This window comes from Alosa pseudoharengus, unplaced genomic scaffold, assembly GCF_046254945.1.
Source record: "Alosa pseudoharengus isolate Yale_2024_CS ecotype anadromous, Long Island Sound unplaced genomic scaffold, YU_APseudo_1.1 YU_APseudo_1.1_scf_13, whole genome shotgun sequence".
NCBI lineage: Eukaryota > Metazoa > Chordata > Actinopteri > Clupeiformes > Clupeidae > Alosa > Alosa pseudoharengus.
This window is the reverse complement of record NW_027468598.1, coordinates 18293925-18316467: the sequence shown is the minus strand read 5'-3', so window position 1 is coordinate 18316467 and position 22543 is coordinate 18293925. Positions and strand designations below refer to the sequence as shown.

The 22543-nt window shown below is 42.1% G+C and overlaps 2 protein-coding genes across 2 annotated transcripts in view; both read right to left on the bottom strand.

Annotated features, from left to right (window-relative positions):
• The window catches only part of numbl (NUMB like endocytic adaptor protein), a 49170-nt gene extending 45386 nt beyond the window's left edge, over positions 1-3784 (bottom strand). The window contains exon 1 of the mRNA XM_076282367.1: positions 3559-3784. The gene's annotated coding sequence lies outside the window, so the exon portion shown is untranslated. The remainder of the gene's footprint in view (positions 1-3558) is intronic.
• A 3182-nt stretch (positions 3785-6966) lies between these two features.
• coq8b (coenzyme Q8B) lies at positions 6967-20586 on the bottom strand. Its single transcript, XM_076282364.1, has 15 exons — positions 20477-20586; positions 19780-19958; positions 18814-19155; positions 17689-17755; positions 16922-16993; positions 15679-15798; positions 13843-13928; positions 11966-12106; positions 11390-11471; positions 11119-11212; positions 9694-9835; positions 9309-9416; positions 8767-8832; positions 8065-8151; positions 6967-7529 (listed from the first exon to the last, which is right to left on the bottom strand). Coding segments are annotated over exons 1-15 (1884 nt in total). The 5' UTR covers positions 20478-20586; the 3' UTR covers positions 6967-7232.
• Positions 20587-22543: the final 1957 nt, after the last annotated feature.

Below are 22543 nucleotides of genomic sequence, written 5' to 3'. Positions count from 1 at the left end.
AGTGAAAGCACTTGTTCAGTGCAGATCACAGGAAACCCAGAGAGTCTATACACGGCTGCTTCATCTTGGCCCAAAGAGCCATGAAATTGTCCTTGATTACCACCGCTTGCTCACGCCAGGACAGCAATCAGGCTCAGTATGAAGATCTCCGCCTGATCCACGTTCTTGTGTGTGTGTGTGTGTGTGTGTGTGTGTGTGTGTGTGTGTGTGTGTGTGTGTGTGTGTGATTCAGTTCAAAATGGAGTTAAAAAGGGAAAAAAAACGCGACTGAGCGCAATTACCAAAAATCTGTTCCGCAAGTCTTATTTGGAACACTGAGCGCAGTCCTCACACGAAGGCTGCCGACTGACGCAAATGCCCATGGGAAATGACAAGGTCAATTTCGAGTTCAAAGCCATGCACACTTTGATTTGATCGTCGCAAATGGCTCAGTTGCCACCAATGACAACTGACATTTAAGGAAATGGGAGGAAATGTTTGCGTTTTTCCATCCGCTAATGCTTCATGTGCTACCAGCACCACAACTCTACCCCCACCTAAACATGTCACACAGACAGTGATTAAAGTCATTATACATACTTATGGTTACCAGAAAATTAAAGGTACCGGTACTAAACCTCTCTTTGTACTAAACCTAATAGTGTGTACTACATGAAGTAACCACAACATTTAAAGAAAAATAAGCACTTGTCCTGGTTAACTAAGACATCCTTCATCTGCCAGAGAGAATTGCTTTAGAGCAACAGCCCTCTCTGATCTAAATCCGCACGCATCAACACTGCCAGCACACCAGCTGGGATTGGAAAACATTACGAGTGAAAGAAAACATTGGGTGCAGTTTTTTAAGTCACTGTTTCTCTGTTAAGTGGCTCTGTGTTTTGGGATGGAGAGTACTGTGGGGAAACGCTTAACGCTGAATTTGCTAAAAAGCTTCATCACAGCTCGCACAATAACCTCTAATTTACAGAAAATAACATTCTTCTCACAATGGGTCATCATAGAAAGGTCTGAACAGAAAACTCCTAACATAGCCCATATGTTTGAATCTGAAGAAAGCAAAACTAAAAAAATTACGAGAGCATGTTTTGGTGTCTGACCCCTCAAAAGTCTTTAGGCATGTCTGTAAATCCATCATTTCATGGGCTTGTCTGTGCCCTCACCATTAAACACATGAGAGACTCACCACAAATGAGAAGACAAACAGACGAATGCAAAGTCTTTACGAGTTTAAACAAGCCATTTCCCCATGACTTGGTGATGTTATTACTCCAGACATGTCTTATTACATGAGAATGTGGTTTTAGAACATTTGTGAAAGTATTCTGAGTTGGAATTAAAAGAAAGAAGTAAATAAAATCGGCCATTATAGCTTCACATTAAAGTGTCTTACACAGACAACAAAAAACTCCAACAAAAAAAGTGTTTCTAAACAAAATGCACTTCTGCAACTCAGCTGTCACCATGCTGGACTGAGACACACACACACACACACACACACACACACACACACAAATGGCTGCACATTCCATTCTCCCCAACAGCGAGGAAAAAGAGTGCATTCCCCCTCAACATCCTCCAGTGCTCCTGTTTCAAGCACAAATGGCATTTCCCCTTGTTACGGCGGGATCGAGCGGAAACCGGCAGTCTGCGTCCACAGTGGCAGGCTTTCAGAGAGGTGTTCTAGCTCCATTGTTTGGTGGTCACACCCCTATTATCACAAAGGCAGTGGGCAAACGTGCTCACTCCTGGCTCAGTCAGACTGCGGCCACTGATTGGTTGACCTTTGACCCCCCCCTCCCATTGTGCTCCCAGCTGCCCCTTCCCCTCATATATCCATCTGGAGAGGCGAAAGGTTTGCCAACTTTCAACGCCGGCGTCCAAAGCCAGGACAGAAGCAGGTGATTAGGGAAAATCTGTCTGGGAGGTGTTTGGACACCCACAGCTAGGGGTACTGAGAGAGCAGCAGTGGCGTAGTTTTTAGGGGCTTGGTAAGCCATGTGTGACAACTGTACATTTGGGTGGGTTGGGTGGGTGGGTACGTTCCTCACGAACTAATCCTACAGGCTGTATACACAGAGATTACTGAGGAATCCAGCTCTCTTACATCACCTGTGGGTCGCAATGACCACATATCCAAGCCTTGAGATAATGTTGCCCAACCCATTCTATTATAAAGTATGAGTAACTGTGTAATACAGGTTACTACCACAACACTCCATTGCAGTATCCTTGTCATTCATTTTGATACCTGACTTCATGGCATTTGTGAAATGACTGTTGATAATGCTCCAATGCTCCATGACAGAAAATAATAACCTTACTGAACATGAAGACTATTAAGCACTTCACTGACATACTTTTGCTATGACACAGTGCACATTTGTAATGGTATCTTCCTCGGACACTTGTGTTTAAACGATTCTGACAAGTAAACCATCAGATCCAGGATACCAGTGATGATGTATCCTGATTGGTAAAATGGCATAGCACTTAAGGTGTGGGCACAAATGTAGTTACAACCTTCTGTAGGGCGTGCACACAGGCCTATGCTCATTTCCTATAGTTAGGAAGGAAGCTCTCAAGATCCCAGTAGCCAGCCTACTTAATACACTTGGCCTAAATTCGACTGCAGGATATTAGGCTACAGCATTTATCCCCATTCTAACACCAGAGGAAACAAGTGTCAAGTTCGGCTAAGTGACATCTTCTGTCAAGAGATGTTCAATGGTACTTAATTCATTAACTCAAGACCATAAAGCTCAGCATCTGGACGCCCACATGGCAATAATGATAATTTGCACTTTTTATTATAGGGGATGTATCGATAACAGATAATGACCCGTTTAAAGAAATATGAGCGTCTCCAAGTCGTTAGAATGGTCTGACTACTTAGCACCAACAGACCGGCGGTTCATTGACAAAATCAGTGGCCGGCCGGCTAACGTGGAATTTACCGAGAGAGATGTCTATGGCCAAGTGGTATGCACGACAGTCCGGGTTTCGATAAGGCCATACAGCGTATTAAAACGCAGGGCGCGTTTTTGAAATGTTTGAGATACAGTTATTCAACAGAATGAGTGAAGCAAGACTGTAGCACGTATGATAGAATACATGTTGGTCCCTGTCGACGCTAACGTTACGAGGACTTAACAGAGTCAATACCGAATCTGTGTCAATTAATTTGATAAAAAAAGGTAGTACTAGTCGTAATTGTGCATACCACGGGCCTGCACCCACGACGCAAATGAATCAGAAAATGGTTACATTGTACCCTTGTATACACACAGCTAAACGCTATGGTCTCGTAGCGAATTAGGCTATATGAATCTGAAGTTGGGTTACGCGATAAAATATAAAACTACGCAGATATAAGCGTCTGACTTACCATTTTAAACTGTAGTAACGTGGCTCACAGTGAGCCCCGGGCATCCCATATTGAGAATACTGGGTTTTGTGGCTAGTAAATTATCGTCTGATGAGAAACGTAGTTTGTAGGCTAGGTTGAGAATCATAACATTATACAACAACAAAAATGAGCATGATATAAACTCAACTCACCAATGAAAAGAGTCCGCTGTACAGTCTGCACCGCCTTTTGTGTAATCCAGATGCTAAGATATGAAAGAAAATAATTTCAAAATTTCTGCTGAAACTGGGAGCTTGTAGAATCAGTCTGACCAGGGCAGCTACCCTTGACGGGAATGTTTGAATCCAATGGAAGTCCGCTTTGGAGAAATTACATAAAAGGAACTCAATGCGTGAGAATAGACGATTTCGATCAATTTCGCGTAGCCAAATCTTAGCGCTTTTGTTATTCACTGAACAGTCACTGGCGCAGGGATTGAGGTACTCTCACGGCTCCACCCGCAAGCCCAGCCTTCTGAGCAAGCCTATTGGGCGCAGCAGCGCGACCATATAGTGTCCCTTCCTCAGTGATGTTAAGTGAAAAGTCGTATGCCATGGCGTATGGAATTTACCATAAACCAGTGCCACCTTGTGGTGATTTTGCCTAGCCATTGCGTTTAATGTATGAGTAAGCCCCGTGGAATAAATGCGTTTTGCATAGGTAAATGTTTATGAAATGTGTTAAACATAAATTAATAGGCTATACATCCGATATAGAAAAGGTGCAGTATAAAATGGTTAATCTACACAAAAATTAAACGTTCCTATATTTCGGTTCAAAGAGACAGATGAAACCGTTTGTCTAGACACAATTTTTACTACACTTTATTAAATTACTTCTCCACACAGGTCCACTATGATTATGCCTACCAATGATGGGCTGTTGTATAACGCGCAGATTTGCAGTGCTGGTTTGCCTTATCTTAGCCATGTGTGCACGTATTGCCATACAATGTCTTTCCAGATAGGCTACGTATATCTCAAGTAGGCCTACACTGAAAATTCTACTAAAACTAACAAGTGTAACCCCAACACTAATAAAGTGGAGCAAGAGTTTAAGTGGCTTGGTTTAAAGCAGGGGTTCTCAAACTTTTGATTGATGGCCGCCAAAGGGGCGGGGGGAGAAAAAGAAAACCTGGAAAAAAAATCCCAGGTTGCATCTCTACAGTTTATATGTATTGCATTTTAATTCATAACTCAGGCTAAACCTGGCAACACTTGTGAAAAATTGCCATGCACACACAATCCCTGGGGTTCTCTACCCTCAACAGACAAATGTGGGATATAACAGTCCTGTGTGCAGTCAATTTCAAGTAGCCTACAAGCTTATTTAGAACAAACAGTCTTATGTGCCTTGCTTCTTATCAGCATAGGCCTTATTCAGGGCCAATTCCAGCTACACCACAGGAAAACCTGACGGCAACTAAACACCACTAAACGGAGATTCATTCTTTTCAAAGCACACAGTACAATTGTACAGTTTTAACAGTTTTACAGATGTTATCAGATGTTATCGCGGCCGCCTGAAATGTTTCCGCGGGCCGCCATTGGCCTCCGGGCCGCACTTTGAGAACCTATGGCTTAATGGCTTATTTTGGGAAACTTGGCAGGATTTCCCCCTCTGCTGGAGAAATTGTGCATTATGCTATTTCAAACTGTGGAAAAAGGTAACGATAAAGCACAATATTTGTTTACAAGCTAGCAAAACGGTTAGCAGACGTTCGGCAGACAATGTGGGATGTTACAAGGTAAGAAACACGATTTAAAACGAGTTTCTTGTTTCTCACTTCTCTTTCCGGGACGGTAGTATCAATGTTGCAAGGTTGGTTTTCCACCTGGGGACGCTAAGGGCAGCGGGAAAAGTCACCATTTTCACTGGAACAGGTCATTTAACCATCCAAATGATTTCTAAACGGGTTTATTACGTTGAAATAGTTGCCAAGTTTCCCTTTAACAGAACAGTTAAAACTGATTCGACATGTTGCTCGGACCATACGCCCTCAGCTTAGTTTAGGCCTATATTAATATATTAAAACGCATTTCACTGTTTTCCTTAAAAGCACTTAAGTTCATGTAGTTGGTGGTAACTGGTTATTTAAGTACAAATAAACATAGGCTATTAATTATTATATTGTTAAAAATTATTAATTTAGAAGATTTTATATGGGGGGGGGGGGGGGGTAATAATTTAGATTCCATGTGTTTCCAAATAATCTGGAACTGTCAAGATTAGATTCTGACCTCCCAGTAGCCCAGTAGAAAAAGAAAATATATCATAACCTGGGCAGGGTGAACTGAACTAAATCTTGATTTAACCGCTTGAGGAGCAGCTGCCTTCTTATCATGTGGAAGGTCAAGGTAGTCCATTTACTCCTATCAGTGGGGGTAAATGAATAATCAACTGTTCAGTATTATAGTTACAGCACAGGTGGCTGACTTGGGGGACATTTTGTACGTTTTTTTACGCAGGCACCTGTCAACTGAAACAAAGGTCAAACTGCATTTACTATTGTATAACCAACCCAGGCTTCATGTATGTCCATAATGTCGTTTTAGTGCACAATGAAAACGTGTCAATCTCCCGACAGCACGTCAAGTCCACCAAGCGCACGTGCCTGCTGCACTGTTTGAGACCATGAGATGCCTGATTTCTCTTCAGTCTTCAGCCTTGTGTTTTAAAACTTCATTCTGGCACCTCTGGGTATTTCAAGGCACTAAAGCTCTGTGAAGCAATACACCCGTGACAGCTTCTTTGTATGAAGCCTATAAACACCGCAGTTTGATTCTTCTGGATCCTGACAGAAGTTTTAAAATTAGACTCAAACTCAAACAGGGCTCTCGCCGCTGTATCACTGCCTAATTGGGAAGCCTTTAGGGAAGAGACAGTGACAAATCTAATTAATGGCTCAGGGTACACACATTCCCCTGCAGACCTCTCTCCTTCCGCCTCTGCAAAGAACCAAAGCCTTAAAATACAAATTTATATAAGACTTAGATTTATGAGAGCCATGACAGTTGTGGCATATTTACAGAAGACATCTTACAGTACAGGGATTTAACAATGAAAGTGCCTCTTTACAGTTCGAGACAGCGTTACAACCACACCACCAACACCCCATAAATTATTACATGCTTTCCTGGTAAACACCAAAACAGATACATTCTACAAAATATTAAATAATCTTGTCCAAGGCAAGCATCGTGATTTTTCAAATTACACAGCACGCAGAGTATTGATGTGTGTTATAACACAACCAAGAACATTCCGGTCTTCCTCTCTGTGGTGTCCCCCCCCATAGAGAGGGTGATGCAGTGTAGTGCCGCACCAGTACATTTGGTGTCTCCTTAGGTTTGGCTTTCCGGATGTTGACATAAGGCAGTCCAAACAGCAGGGCTTTTTTTGTCCATGGAGTTTCTGATTGGGCCAAATTAGCCCGATGCAGTAGGCCTGGCAGCACTGTGCTGCTCTCTTCTCTCTCTTCTCTCTCTTCTCTCTCTTCTCTCTCTTCTCTCTCTTCTCTCTCTTCTCTCTCTTCTCTCTCTTCTCTCTCTTCTCTCTTCTCTCTCTTCTCTCTCTCTCTCTCTCTCTCTCTCTCTCTCTCTCTCTCTCTCTCTCTCTCTCTCTCTCTCTCTCTCTCTCTCTCTCTCTCTCTCTCTCTCTCTCTCTCTCTCTCTCTCACACACTCACACACTCACACACTCACACACAGGATCAATCTCCCAATTAGCATACAAACAAATTGAATTTGTTTTGTGCTCTCTCTCTCTCACACACACACACACACACACACACACAGTCCAATGAACTGCCATTTATGAGTGCTGTTTTAAGCCTGTGCAGCACGAGCCACTCGCCGCTGCTGGTAGGCGTTGTAGATGTCGCGGAACATGTCCTGGCAGGCGATGCGCGCGCCCAGCTTGGAGCAGATGAGGAAGGAGCCGGCCATCTTGCGGTGCAGCGAGTAGGTCTCCTCCGGGGGCGGCGTGAGCCGGTGACGCAGCATCACCGGGACCAGGTTCTGGATGCGGTGCGTCGTGCTCTGGTTGCCGAAGTCGAAGGGCTCGGAGGAGGCGAAGGCCTCGCCCAGGATCATCACCGCCTCCACGTGGGCTTCCTGGAAGGCCTGCGGAAAAGAACAGTCCCTCTATGTAAATACAAAGCATTCACAGAAACACCCACCATAAATATTCCAAAACAAGTCTATGGTGAGATCATAATCATTAAAACAGGAGATGCATAAAAGTGCAGGAGGAAAGAGGACATGGAAGCAAAGGTGGACAAAACAAAAACAAAAGATGGACAAGGGAGGCTGAGAACACATGATGAAATCAGTAAATGGGAGGCTAAAAGATGGACAAGGGAGGCTGAGAACACATGATGAAATCAGTAAATGGGAGGCTAAAAGATGCTGGGGCAGCCGTGGCCTACTGGTTAGCGCTTCGGACTTGTAACTGGAGGGAGCTCACTGCGTCGGGATTAGTGTGTGCTTCATCTCACTGTGTGTTGAATGTGTTACACTAATTAACGGATTGGGATAAATGCAGAGACCTGAAAACAGGCGTGATGCAATTAAATATTAGATTCAATTAAATATTAGAGTTAAGGGGTTAAAACAACATAACAAAGAAAGTGGTAACATAATTACAACATAATGGTACCTTGGTCTCAAAGCCTGTGAGGAACTTCAGTTCTGTAGATTTCTTCAGCACAGTGGCCCGGTCACCGACTGAGGCTGCATACACCACCTATTAAACCAGACAGACGAGTGTTATTGAGACATCTTGCAAGTTAAGTAGCTGCTATGGTTTCAGCCTCATACGTGTGTGTAACCACTTATGATTGCTACTCTATACATATTTGAAAAGTTGCATAGTTACAATAAGTACATACTGCTACAGGATCATACGTTTTTTTTTCCCTGTACCGACAGTACTCGGTGACTTCGAGAAACCGAGATCTATGTGAAAAATTGCCAGAATTCTCCTTTAAGGCTATATGAAAATTAGTGGCACAATTGATAGTGGCATAGAGCCAACAATGATAGCAAACATATTTATATCCAATTATTGTAAACACATCTGGTCTGCTGTTTTCAAGAATGCTACACTGCTGCTTGAAGTCTGGCATTACATGAAATCATACCGGAGAATGCTTGGTAGTTCATAGAAATCTGTCTACACTTGAACCAATGAGCCTCTGTGGTTTGAATTACCGGTAGTTGCTCTTACTTTCTCCTCACCGTACTACCCACATTTATGCAAAGCTCAACAACTCTGCTCAAGTATCAGCCAGATCTGTTGAGTAAGCCAGGCGTCAAGCAGAGCTATTGTAGTGTTAACCGCAATAAACAGTTAAAATACCTCAATGTAGTCATCGGTGAATGTCTCAGGGTAATCTCTGCAAGCACCAAAATCCAACAGAATGACCTATTTTCAGTGGAGACAGACACACAGACAAACAGTCATGCTGATGTTGCTCTTGTAACCTGGTCCAAATGAGAATAGGAGATGGAAGAGCTTTGGAAACGTCCTGACAGTTGTTCTCCACAAGTCAATTATCTGAGCCACACATATCACTTAAAGCTACTAGCAGTCAAATATAAGTTATAAATACCACCAAGATTCAAGGTGGATTTACTAAGGATTTCCACTGAAGTAAGTGCAGATTTCTTATAGTTACTGATCAAAGGATATGCCCGACACATGTGACTTATTTACAGCTGCAAAAACAGGCTTGGGATTAGCTTCTTCAGACACTGGCAAAGGCATGATAGTAACATGCTTGTATTTGTTCCAGCAAATGGTAACCATGTGCTGTGGATCAGAGTCAAAAGGCTAAATCTGCTACCTTCACGTTCCACATCGTGTAAACACATCCCACTGGTTTGTACTGGCCCCCTCACCTTGTCTTGTTCTGCGTTGTAGAAGAAGTTGGCCCAGTTGGGGTCTGTCTGCATGAAACGGAACTCAAAGAGCTCTCTCAAGCACAGCTGGAGGATGTTAAAGCAGATCTGTGGGGGAGGAAGAATTGCAGCATGAAGCCACCTGCTGGTAAAAGAACGCCACTGCAATCTACTACCCAAAACCCTCTTCGGAAAGGTTCAGGTCTTCTTTATGCATTTTTGACAGCTAAGATTAAGCAATACAAGTGCATTCAAAAAATCGTTCACATCTTTTGAGTTACTTGTGTTGCAATGCCATTGAGTCAGGGCTGAGTCTGGATATTTCCAGGCTATCTTATAACACCAAGCACTACAGTATGCGAGTCTGACCAGTTGAGGTACCCACCTTATTTCTGGTCTCCTGGTCCAGATCCACGCAGCCATCGAGTGCCACACCATTGACCAGCTCCATGGCCAGAACACGGGTGGCAGTCAGATCGTCCACCACCTCTGGTACCCTGAAGAATGGATCATCTGCCAGCAGAGCCCTAGAGAAGGGAGAGCATGTGTGGTGAAACAGACAGACATGACCCAAGGAGGCCCTGACCTGAAGCATTTCACCACAAGGGATGAATGTTTGTCAACTATGTGCATGCACTGTTCTGAACTAAATGAGGGAAAACTTATTTATTTTGCGCGTATAGACCTGAGGTGCGTTCAAATTCGCAAACATAGGCGAACGTTTGCAAATAATTTTCTGCTTGCCTTTTGCCTTCTATTTGACACTCGCAAACAGTTTGAGGAGGTAGTTCTCCACGAACATGTTGGGAGTTTGGATGGAGAGTTACCATTGAGAGGGAATGTTTACACAAAATTGTTCAAATGTATCTGTCCATACAAACATGTACTGTACGCCGCGAATGTTCACCTCGGTTCAAGGAATTTACATGCACCTCAGGTGCAACTTTGTGTGAATAAAAAAAAAACTTTAATGAATCACAAAATACTTCAAACCTCCCGTTTGCACCAACATAACTGTATCCGGTTTGACAATATCCACTTAACAGCTGTGTCAGCTTATCAATGAAAGGGTTTTATGGCTACATCTAGATGTGTTTCTGAATATCATATTGCTAATTGTTAATACCTAAGCTTTGGTTTCATCTAATCCTCACTTTCTTATCAGGGCTTGTTTTTCTTTGTTGTAAGGGGTTGTTGGCTAAAATCAAATTTTTGATGTGGGCTTTGATTAACCACTTTGAATAAAAGAATCTACTGTCAAAAAGGAATGAGAAATCTGATATTTATGTAGACCCACACACAAAAAAGTACTTATTCAGCAGTACTTATTATGAGGTAAGTGATGCCACTTCATAGGTTTCAGATTTGTCTTTGAAACTCTCACACTGAACTCAGCAGAAGGCGGCAATTACAGGCAAAAGATGAAAAGCATTAGTGAGGAGAATTTTGAATGGTAAATCCACAATGCAATAAAAATGAGTTCTTTCAGACTCCTTCAGGGATGATGAATATTTAAGCATTGCCGTGTTTGAAGATTTGGGTAGGTGCTCTTCTTGAATTGCAATCTTGCACCCAAGTGCACACATACAGTTTCTTTGATTCTATGTGCATTTGTGTGTGTGAATGTGGATGTGACTACAGCTGTGGCTGTTTGTTTTGTGACAGTGGCTGTTTTACCATTTAGCATACATTTCTTTTCCCATATGTCATTGAATATGCGCAAAGGTTTGTGTTTGCAATGGTGTCTTCACAGACACATTTGTGTATGTGTGTGATTATAAATGAGTGTATCTCTTCTGTGTGCACACACCTGAATCGCTTGGCACATTCTGCCTCCCGCTTGTAGTCGCACTCCCAGGCAAGCTCCCTCTGAAGGACCTCTAGACTGCTGTCTGCAAATAAACCTGAACAGGAAAGAACACACACACACACAAACAAACTGTATCATCTCAATGACATCAACAGGGCTTTCAGTTGTATTCCATCATTAGAGTACCCGGTGTTACTGTGTGTGTGTGTGTGTGTGTGTGTGTGTGTGTGTGTGTGTGTGTGTGTGTGTGTGTATTTGGCTTGTCTCTTACCCTCAGGCAGAACTACACTCATCTTCAGCACTGACATCAGGTTGTCGATGTCGCTGCTAATGCTCTGTGCTACCCCTGGATACTGAAGAGAAACAAAACAGATTGAAACTGATTCATGTCCCATCCCACTGTGGCAAGACAGTCCTAATGCTTCAATACATTCTCTGTGTATACAGAGGATACAGAATGAACACGTTGTTTACATAAACATTAGTATTCAACAGGGTGGAAGCAGGTGGTCTTCTACTTCACCATAAATATCTCAGAAGAAACATACACTACAACCCCAAGATAAAAGTTATTTTAGCCACCATAACATCCATTATAAGTAATACTGATAAATTAAATCACATTTAAACATGATGTTTCTAAGTCACTAAATTTCCCTCACGGGATCAAAAGAGTATGTGTATATATATATATATATATATATATATATATATATACACACACACACACACACACACACTTCTCTAAAATTTCAAATCCCCATGCAGAGAGGAGCCCACAGGTCTTCTTTAGTCTATGCATCACCCTGAGCCCAGAGGTCTCACTCTTGTTGCTCGCTGTATTTACCTGGATCTTCATGGCGATCTCCCTCCCCTCCTCCAGCACCCCATGATGCACCTGGCCGATGGAGGCAGCGGCAAAGGGCCGGTCTTCAAATGAGGACAGCTTCTCTCTCCAGCCGGGTCCCAGCTCCTCCTGAAGCACTTTCTGCAGGGACAGCCGAGAACACAGGCCATGTCAACCAGGGATGTAGTGGTAAAAGAAGAGGTGAGTAAACTATGATTTCTGTGATCATGGTGAGGTGGCCATGTGGTATTGGATTTTTAAAAAAAGCATTCAGAACATGTTTGATGATGGTGGAGGAGGTTATTGTCCAATGTTTCTAACAATATCAGTGGTGTTAAATGGTTCCTAGAGTGTACATATTGTGAATGTGGATAATACAATGTGATTTTTGAATGTTAAAAGTTGCAATTGATGAATAAACTCTTTTGAGAGGTGGATAAATAAGAGGTGGATAAACTGTGTTTACTTGCGTTTAGCCTCCACTAAATCTCTGATGTCAACAGGACTCTACAGTGCACTCATCGTTTTTCTTCAGTGATAGACTTGTTGTGGTGAAGATCTGCCTTGTTAATAAAGAGTGCTTTAGTTTTTAATATGTTGGAGTGCTGGAAATAAAAGCCTGTGAGAAATGAATAAATATATAATAATGGATGTAAACTGTTGCAGAGCAGAGTCTGCCGGTCCGGCCTTGAGGCTGTGATGCCGTTTGCCAGATGGCAGCAGCTGAAACAGTCTGTGCTTAAGATGGCTGTGGTCCTTAATGATTCTAAGGGCTTTACTGATGCATCGCCTGTTGTATAAGTCCTGAATGGAGGCCATCCTTGAGCTCTAAGCACTACCCTTTGCGTTTGATGGCAGTGCCTCCAGTCAAAATAATCCGTAGTGTAGAGGTATGCAAAGTCTTTTTTCAGTCCCGCGCCCGCCCGTAAAGAATTGAACCCACGTAGGCCTAAACAACAATATCCGTCAGTTAAGCTACTACACACTACTTTAATAATGTCTACATGTTATTTAACGCACATATTTGATTTGCAGGATTGCAGTGAATCATCTGTTTTTCCGCACCCGCAAACGCACCTCTCTCATCCCGCCCGCTCCCGCATAGAGCTTTCAAAACATCGCGACCTGCGAGAGTGCAAACCTCTACCATCGTGTCCCTGTAGAAGGCCCTTTGGCCCATGGCAAACTTTCCTAGTCGTCTGGGGTGGAAGAGATGTCATTGGTCGTTTTTAACTACATGGTTGAAAAGCGCGTCCAAGGTAAGGTCTTCTGTAATGTTAATACAGAGAAATTTAAAGTGGCTGACTCCCTCTACAGTTTGAACTGAACATGAACGCTGAACATTGATTGTGATGGGGTCCAGCCCAGGGTCCTTTTCTTCTGAAGTAAACCATCAGCTCTTTGGTCTTGGCAACATTGAGAGAAAGAGGTTGTTCTCCTAGCACCACAGAGTCAAGTTGTTGATCTTGCTCAAACAGGCCATCTCAACCTTGTTAGTAATCAAGCAGTTCACATGTGATTACGTCATCAACAACTTTAATGTCGGAGCTATGCACAACCACAACGTCGTAGGTATTCAGGGAGCAGACGAGGGGGCTCAGGACACAGCCCTGGGGGGCAACCATGCTGAGGGTCAAAGAGGCTGAAGTGTTGGGAGCCCATTCTCACTACCTGAACTGCAACTACTAGAACTCAAGAGCACTTACACATACTTCTTACCAAGGACTAAGACAGGACACATACGACAGACTAGCAACACTTTATCAAGCTGTCTTTAAACCACCACAAAGAGCATCTCTATAATGGCCATTGAAGATCAAAATGACGAGACACAAGCCAATACTACATTTTGGGAATTACTACAGTAGAAGACTTACATTCATTTGCCAGACAGGCATGTAGTCGGCACTCTGTCGGACCCTCTCAAAGATCTTCTGCAGTTGGGGGTTGATGAAGCTGTTATCTGCAAATGCATAAAGTCAGTGCCATAAAGTAAAAACCCATAGCCAGTCTGAACCCCGTTGATGTAAATAGCCCTCCACCCACGGCATATTAGCAAAAATGTCAAGTGTGAAATTAGGTTGACAGTGTGCCTGTGACTATGCCTGACAGCCTTCTCTATACTGACAGCAGGCCTGTCAGTAGGATGGTGACAGTTCGCCAAACTTTCCAAAATAATCAGAAATTCATACATTATGGCGCACAGACAGTGCAAAGTAAGGCATTGGTTCCACATAGGGCTGCAGCTATTGATTTTTTGGAATTGAGTATTCTATCAATTATTTCATTGATTAACAGAGTAATCTGATAAAAAATAATTTCCCATCATTAAATGCAATTTATTAATATGCACAACCAATGTCATGTTGTAAACTAGCCCTACTAACTTCAAAGTAAATTAATATATGTTTTATGTAGATTTGTGCATCTGCAGCATTTACCATTACTACCAAATAACCTACTTTATTATGTCTGGGGTTAGGCCTATTTGGTGAGGTAACCTAACACTGGGAGAGTGTGTGTGCACGCAGAGAGAAAGAGGGGGAGACAGAGAGAGAGACGAGATGAGTGTGTGTGTGTGATAAGGAGTTTTTTGGTGCATTGCTCACTTGAAATTTAACATGAATTAGTTTATTACTTTGTTTCCACAACTTAACATCATATCGACTCACGACATTACCAGCAGGCTAGAGCCACCACAAATACTGTACGTTCTAACTAGCGCTAGTACATTAAACCAGCTAACATCGATGTTTACGTTGCCTTGTGTCAGCTACACTTGAGCAGGTGAGCTGGTGTTAACAACTGGATGCTTTCGGCTCATGTTGAAGCATTGTTGATGTGCTGTTGTGGTACGCCAGTTCTGCTTTGCAGTGGACACATTGCACCTTGTTGTCTTCTTTTCTAAGTTTTAAATGATCCCAAAACTTTGGACATTCTCTGCCTTTTACGGACGGTTTCTTGGCTCTCCGTCATCGCACCAACTTAATTCTGAAAGTGGTGTGCACGTCAGTAATAAGAGTCTGTGTGAAACAATGGTCCCTGAGCTGAGCAGGCCACATAACGTAGTAATGTGTCATAAACGTCATAAAGTGATAGGATTTAAACAAAGCCTCGAGGCAGAGAATTTGCCGAATCAAATTATTCGAGTTACTCAAGTAATCATTTCAGCATATACCAAAACGTTAGTCAACATCAAGCATCTAAATGATTGAATGCTGTCTATCAGTTTCAACATGTTACAGGGAAATGTAAGGTAGCTCAAACACTCTGCGTCATCTGTAAGGCATCCTCTTAGAATTCACTGCTGCGCAGTTATCAGACAAATTCATGCTAACCACAACAAGAATGTAACTATTCCTTATTCATGACACCCATGTGTGAACTACAGTTTCATTAGGCGGGGATCACATTAGCCAGCGGCAAGCGGCAGGTTTCCTATTTTTCTCTATGGTTTGGCAGCGGAACGGTGGCAACGCTGGCGTAACGCTAGCATTGGACAAGCTGAGAGTTAAACTTGGTTCAACTTTCAAAGCGCAACACTTTGACAAACCGTTTTACAAATCGTTTGTATTGCTTAGGAACGAGATAAAACTTGTTATGGTCTGAGCGTTGCGTTACGTTTGCCGCTGCCACTTGCCGTGTTGATGTGATCCTCGCCTTAGGGTGCCACTGTCACTGTGGTGAAGAGCAGGAGGTGTATGGAGCCCTACCCTGTATGCTGAGCATCTGCCCAATCTTCAGTGCAGCCCCTCGCACTTTGCACAGAGTTTCCACAATCCTCTCTGCGTTGGCCTCTGACAGGATAGCAGAATCCAGAAAGGCAGTCTTCTCTGAGGACATAGAACAAGTCTTTGAGAAACATGTGACAACCACACAAATCAAAAACTTTCACCGAAACAGTTTCAAAGTCATATTATTCATCCTTCTGCAGCCTTGTTGCATGTGGCAAATCCTCAACCTGCAGTGCATAGTGACACCAAATTAGTTCTTGTTACGTCTCCATACATGCATGAGTAGGTGAAGGCATAGAAGTATTTCGGATAGGTCATTGGGAAACAAAATCACAAATAATCCTATATGGCTGTACCCACTTTACACCATTCTTAGGGTTAGGTTTGATTCTGGAGAGAGCTCAATTATTGGTTTTAACCCATTCGCGCTGGATGCTGCATGACGCAACATTGACCCTCCCGCTGGATGCTGCATAGCGCAACATTGACCCTCCCGCTGGATGCTGCGTAACGCAGCATGCTTTTTATTTCATGTTTCTAGGTGCTACAGAGGCTTAGATATGAAATTTTGGTAGACGTTGACAATTTTTAGTATGTTTTCAGAAAACCCTCAGGAAATAAGGTTATTTAGTCTAGAATGCCATAGGATTCTATAGGCGTTTTCAGCAGGCATTTTAGGAGTAAATGGGTTAATATTGTCCATGTCACTATTTGCATGAGCCGAGACTGAAAGCCTTATGATAACATAGGACTGGGCAAAAAATCGATTTAAATCGAAAATCGATTGTTTTTTTTTTATTAAAATCATTTTTTTTTCCTCTTTAAATTCCATCACTGAAAAATTATATTGCATAGGCTATGTCCAATGTCTCTAAACTTCATCCAGCTGCTGATGGGCAACAAACAGAAGTTGGATCTGATATCAAAAGTAATGGTCTACTACCATGGTAATGGCTGCAGACTAGATAGGCTAAAATTCCAGAGGGAAAATTAAGACAGACAGTCCAGACTGCCACCTTACACTAAACAAACATAAGATGACAGGAGCATGCCGCAACTCCAGTAAAACTCACATGATTTCTTTGGAAATTTGTCCAGCTGTGAAATTGTGAAAATCGTATGATGTAAGGCCGGCATTAGTGTGTTAACAAAATACTGTGAGACTTTTGAGCGTAAATTTTATGTTACCAAAGCCTAACTTGCTGCAGTTCTAGACACCCACCTGAGCGCTTGCCTCCAATGGACTGCTTGGCCACCTCCGCTATGGTCCCCAGACCAAGCCCCACAGCCAAACCTGCAAACCAAACAAGGACATGATGAGAAACTCATTCATTCACCTAACCATTTTATTTTTGCAGAGAAGAACTACTTTCCACCACCTTGTTCAGCCTTGAAGTACTTGGAGTACTTTCCACTAACAGGGTAACTGCACATTTTTAAAGTGCCTATGTAATGACTTATAAGACCTCTAACAGAAATAGATAATACCATTACTATGAGTGGTGTCAACTTATTGTAAGTGAATTCCATAGCACTTTCTCCATCGATGTATCCTAATCATTGGAGAGATAGTGCTGAATGCAGTCTGATGACTGATAGCAGGGCATGAAGGCTTTATCAGAGCAGACATGTTCACTAGTAGACTTTTTAAGGATCCACGAGGACGCTGCACTACATTGCTTTATCCCTGTTCAATTCTACGAAACTGACACTACAATGCAGTAAAAAAACACATGATTTCTTTTGGTTTTCTTCCCTTTTATAGGCATTTATTTCTTCCTCGGTCACACAGATATCATTATACATTGTAGATTATCATCTTTCACTATACTGAATTTTGTAGAATACAGGGAGGTACACAATATTTAATGGACATGCTTGCAGCTCATTACCAAAACTAGACTAAATAGTTGACACTACTGGATTGCTTCAAGCTTTGTCTTTTTTTTTTAATGTATTTAATAAAACAAAAGTACCTGATAAACTTACCTCCAAAATTGACAAGTCGGCTTAGCCTTGTGGCTGGAACCTTCCTCTCTTTGGCACGTTCACTGAGCTAAGAACAAATACAAGACAATCAGTCACATGTGTGCACATCAGCAGCTTAGTGGAGGCAGACATTTGGGGATGCCATTGGATACATATGATTTGGAATAAATCTTATTTGCAACCAATCTAAAATGATTTGGAGAGCTCAAAGAGGCAGTATTAATTTGATCTCAAAACAGCACCTGCTAACGGTGGTATGATCATGACTTGGTCAATATTCAGAATTATATTACAGCCAGAATCACATTACAATTCTTGTCACAGTGTGCTGAAATCGTGGACAAATCTCTGAACTTTTTCTTAACTTTTCAAGGCAAGTCAAACGTCAAGGTACTTATTTCCAACATTGTGTACAACAGATAAAAGAACACATGCATAAAAAGAATAAGAAGTTCAAAGAAACAACAGACTTTCAAAACTACATAAGCTGATATACGGTCGGCAAAGAGAACACACTGTTCCGTCATTACATGATCTATGAAGCAGGTCAGTATACACAATAGACATTGCATAACAACCCATACTGTACCACCCCAATGAACACAGAAAAGTATTAGCCTATTATTTTGAAAATACTAAATATTTTACTTTCTAAACTACAACCACAAATTACAGTGACGTTATCATTATTTTACAATAAATAGTGGTAATCACAATGGGGCCGATTACCTTCAAATTTATCACTTAACAGATTGGTAAAGGCCTACTGCCCTAGTTTTTCCTAAGTGCATAAGTCACCTAAGGGTGACTGTAAGTGACAATATATTGTATTGTACCTCAGCAATTAGGACTCTAGGACTCAAACACAACTTGAAACAACCAACACCTGACAGATCAACAGAAACTCCACATGAGCTGAAAGTTGCAATAATAGAGAACCAACTAAACTATGTTCCTCTAGTGTCACAAACCAAACTATGTTCCTCTAGTGTCACTAGGCACTCAACTTCCTGACATGATTACATATGTCCAATTATTTACAATAGTAATGTGTGTGACATACATATGGCAAGAGAGTGTCATTCACAAGGAAGTGGTGTGTGTGGCACGATCAGGTTCTCTCACCTTCTGTCTGTTTGCCTTGGCTGTGCCCTGCTTCGCCTCCCGGGCTTTCTTGATGTCTTCCGGGGTCAATCGGGCAGTCAATGAGTCATGGACGAACCTGGAGTGCCGAAGGGGCATGGCAACATGTAGGAAACGGGCACTCTGACGCGGCCAACCGGAGGCTCCTCCACCACCGCCCATGGTTGTGCTTCCTGGGGTACCACCAGGCATCTCCCCAAAGTCAGTGCCTGTCTTATCGACATCAGGGGGGAACTCAGCCCCCATGGCCCACTTATCAGCCTCACTCTGATCCATCTCCTCCCATCCCTCACTGTCAGGGAACTCATCCTCTTTTATAGCTTGCTAGAAACAGAGTGAAGAGGAAATCTGTGGTGTCATATTCCAATAATAACAATATATGTGTTTAACAACTTCAGGGTAAATCATCATCACTGCACAATGCTGCAAAAGGATTGAGGACTGACAGACTCCTGCTTAATCAACTGTCAGTAATCTGTCTGTAGTTTGCGTTCAGGCAGCATTTACACAGTAACAAGGAGGCTACATCAGGCACGTAATTGAAGCATTCCGTTTGCGGAGCATTTACTGCAACAATTAGCTTCCACTGTAATCAATGAAAGTGGCTACACCAGACATGATAGTGGCGCATACATAAAAAAAAAATGTAGCCCTCTAAAACTATCTCTGCAAATGGAGTGCTTCACTTGCAGACCTGTGTAGCCCAGCCCTAATGCTGACCTCAACTTTCCATAAAAATCCAGCAAAGCTGACGAACTTACTCTTTGATCCCTTTTCAAACTACGTGGCTTACTGGTCAATTTAGTCTTTAATCCTTTAAAATACTGTAAATATAGGCTATAAAAGTATGCAAGGGTATTCTGTGTCAATTAAGTATTCAAATATGAAGGCCTAGCAATGTAGAGTGACCAAAGGTGATGACAGTTGAGTAACTTCATTAACACCTACCTGCCCACCACCCATGACAGCACTCAGGACATCTGTTACTGCAGCCTGAGCAGCTTTGACTCCTGCTCCCATTGTAGTGTTACATGTCATCAGTCTCAGCTGTTCACCTTGGGTGGTGACAAAGGCAGCCCCCACTTTACCAGCACCCCGCAAAACCTGGAGTACCTCCGCAAGCATCACTGGGGGTTGTCGAGAAAAGATTTACGATAATAGGCGGTCTACATTAATAGGAAACTCATGTGTTGATAGTGTAAAGACCAACGCAACTATGTAACACATTGCTGTTCCACATTGACATGATACTATTACTGTTCAAATGACCTCTTTCATCATTCGGATGCTAATGGAGTTCTGCAGTAACTTGTCACACTGTTTTAAGTTATGATGATGTAGGCTAATTTCCATTCAATTGATAACACGACTGACTGGACTAATACAACCAAAATATGCGTAGTCTAAATGTGCAATGCAGCAAAAATGAATGAATTAACTTCAATGCTCAAGTGATCTGTTATGTTCGTTACCTAACAGTGCAGTAGGCCTACGTTAATATGTTCAACTACACGTTACTGCTCAGACACAGTCAGTAGCTAAGCTAAGATAGCTAACAATCTGACACTGCTGATATATTTTTTACATTGATTTAAATGAATCCCAATACAAACATTCCTAAACGAATTAAGTATAGTAAACTCACTGTTTAGGTGTGGGAAGCTAGATTGACTCCTACGAATATAGGTTGGTCTCTGTTGAGATGTCCTTCCCACAACGTACAGTGGACGCTGTTTGTATCTTTTACTGTCCTGTTTCGCAAGTCCTCTCGTGTCCGGAAGAGAGGTAAGAGAGTCTTAGGCTTGTCAACCTATAGAAATCCCACAAATGCAAAAAAAAGGCGGGACACAAGCGCACATCAGGCCAAACCAATGATGTGCGAATAAAGAAGGAGGTTGTCATGGTTTCAGTTTGGGATTGACAAATTATGGACGAATCCGAAGCCTGAATTTGTTTAGGGTGGATATTAGTGGGCGTGACTAATAATTTGGTGACAGATGCACCACGTGCAAGAAGTTCAGTTACAAAAGCACAGCCCAAAGCCTCTTCATGGAGTTATGGAACGCATCCTTGCTTGAGTCACTGTCCACAAGAAGGGGCATAGTGGACCTTCAAAACAATTAGTAAGCCTACCATCCAATGGGAGACTAGCTACCAGTTTAAACCTTTATTATAGCACCCCCAACAAACATACACACACACACACACACACACAAACTGGCCAACTGTGCAAACAGGCATAAAATAAATACACGAGAAAGAAAAGCATGTACTGTGACATTTTAAAAGTGTAAAACACAATTTTTGGGTGATGAATGTCAGTCTATGCAAATCTAAATTGTTCTTAATTGAGGAGTAACCTACATGTAGCCACGGGTGAATCGACGTGCACTCACTTCTGACCCCACATTTCCAATGGACATAAATTATGTCATCCGTGTGGATTATCTGATATTCGATTCCCAACAGGAATTTGCCACCTCTAAAAACTGGTAGCCTATAAAACATAATCTGAAAAAAAGGGGAAAATACTACCTTGAAGGGAAGCAAATTTATTTTGAGAAAAAGGAAACTCTCATAGAGAAATAAATATTTTTAACAAAAACACTTCACTCACAATTATTGGCACCCCTGCTTGTAATACCTTCTTAAGCCTCCCTTTGCCAATAAAACAGCTTGTAATATTCTCCTTTGACACTCTTGTATCTATGAAAATCTCCCCAGATCCTCCAGATTCCTAGGTCTTTGTGCATTCTCCTCTTTGACTCACCCCACTGTTTTTGTATGGAGTTTAGATCAGGGGATTGAAATGGCAATGTCTGAAGCTTGATTTTGTGTTCAGCAAACCATATTTGTTTTGATCTGGACATTTGTTTTGGTTAATTGAACAGATGAATGATCCAATCATGACCAACTTTTAGTGTCTTGGCAGAGATTGACAGATTTCCTTTGAAAATGTTCAGGTTTGTCTTGGTGTTCATGAAGCCCATGCACCTTAATTAGGTTCCCAAACACACCTAAAGTGTTTAGCCAAAGAGCGCGAATTTTCATTTTATCTGACAATATAACACATTTCCAGACAAAGTCACTGTACCATTCAGTAACTCCTGCCGTTTACATTGATAATTAAATGACTGGACATGGCTTTTACCTGGCATGCCCTCTAAATAATCTAGCAGCAAGGTCACTTTTGAAGATTGTTTGGGGCCCCCAAGATGTTTCTGTTAGGTTTTGTTTATAAGATTTTTCAATAATTGTGAGCAACTAAAATATGTTTCTTTATGAGATTTTCTTTTATCTCAAAATAAATTTGCTTCCCTTCAAGGTTGGATGTTTCCTATTTTTTTTCATTGTGAGATTACAATAAATCACCAACAGATTATTTTTTATACCGGTTTTTAGTCAAATTTAGCAGAGGTGCCAGTAATTCTGGAGGGTACTCCCTCTCTCAGGTTCTAGGCCTATAATACTTCCATGGTGAGTCCAGACGACCCTGGTCTGCTCTGCAGATCTGCCTGGCAATTTTTCCAATTCACTGTGATTTCAAAATTCACTGCAAACCCAGGAACTAATCACAACTGCTTTCAGCATTGGGGCAGGCTTTATACGATAACAGACAGACAGTGAAGTTAGCAGCACTGTTGATCCTGAACATAACCAAAAGCTGCACTGATGCCAAAGACCTATCTTAAGCAAAGCTTTCTCAGGCCAA

What these genes read in the sequence shown, in the direction of transcription:
- coq8b (XM_076282364.1), bottom strand. An exon ending in GCAGATGCTCAGCATACAGG is followed by an intron (nt 13,929 to 15,678) that starts GTAGGGCTCCAT and finishes ATGCATTTGCAG; the next exon opens with ATAACAGCTTCATCAACCCC. An exon ending in TCACAGGCTTTGAGACCAAG is followed by an intron (nt 7,530 to 8,064) that starts GTACCATTATGT and finishes TCTTTTCCGCAG; the next exon opens with GCCTTCCAGGAAGCCCACGT.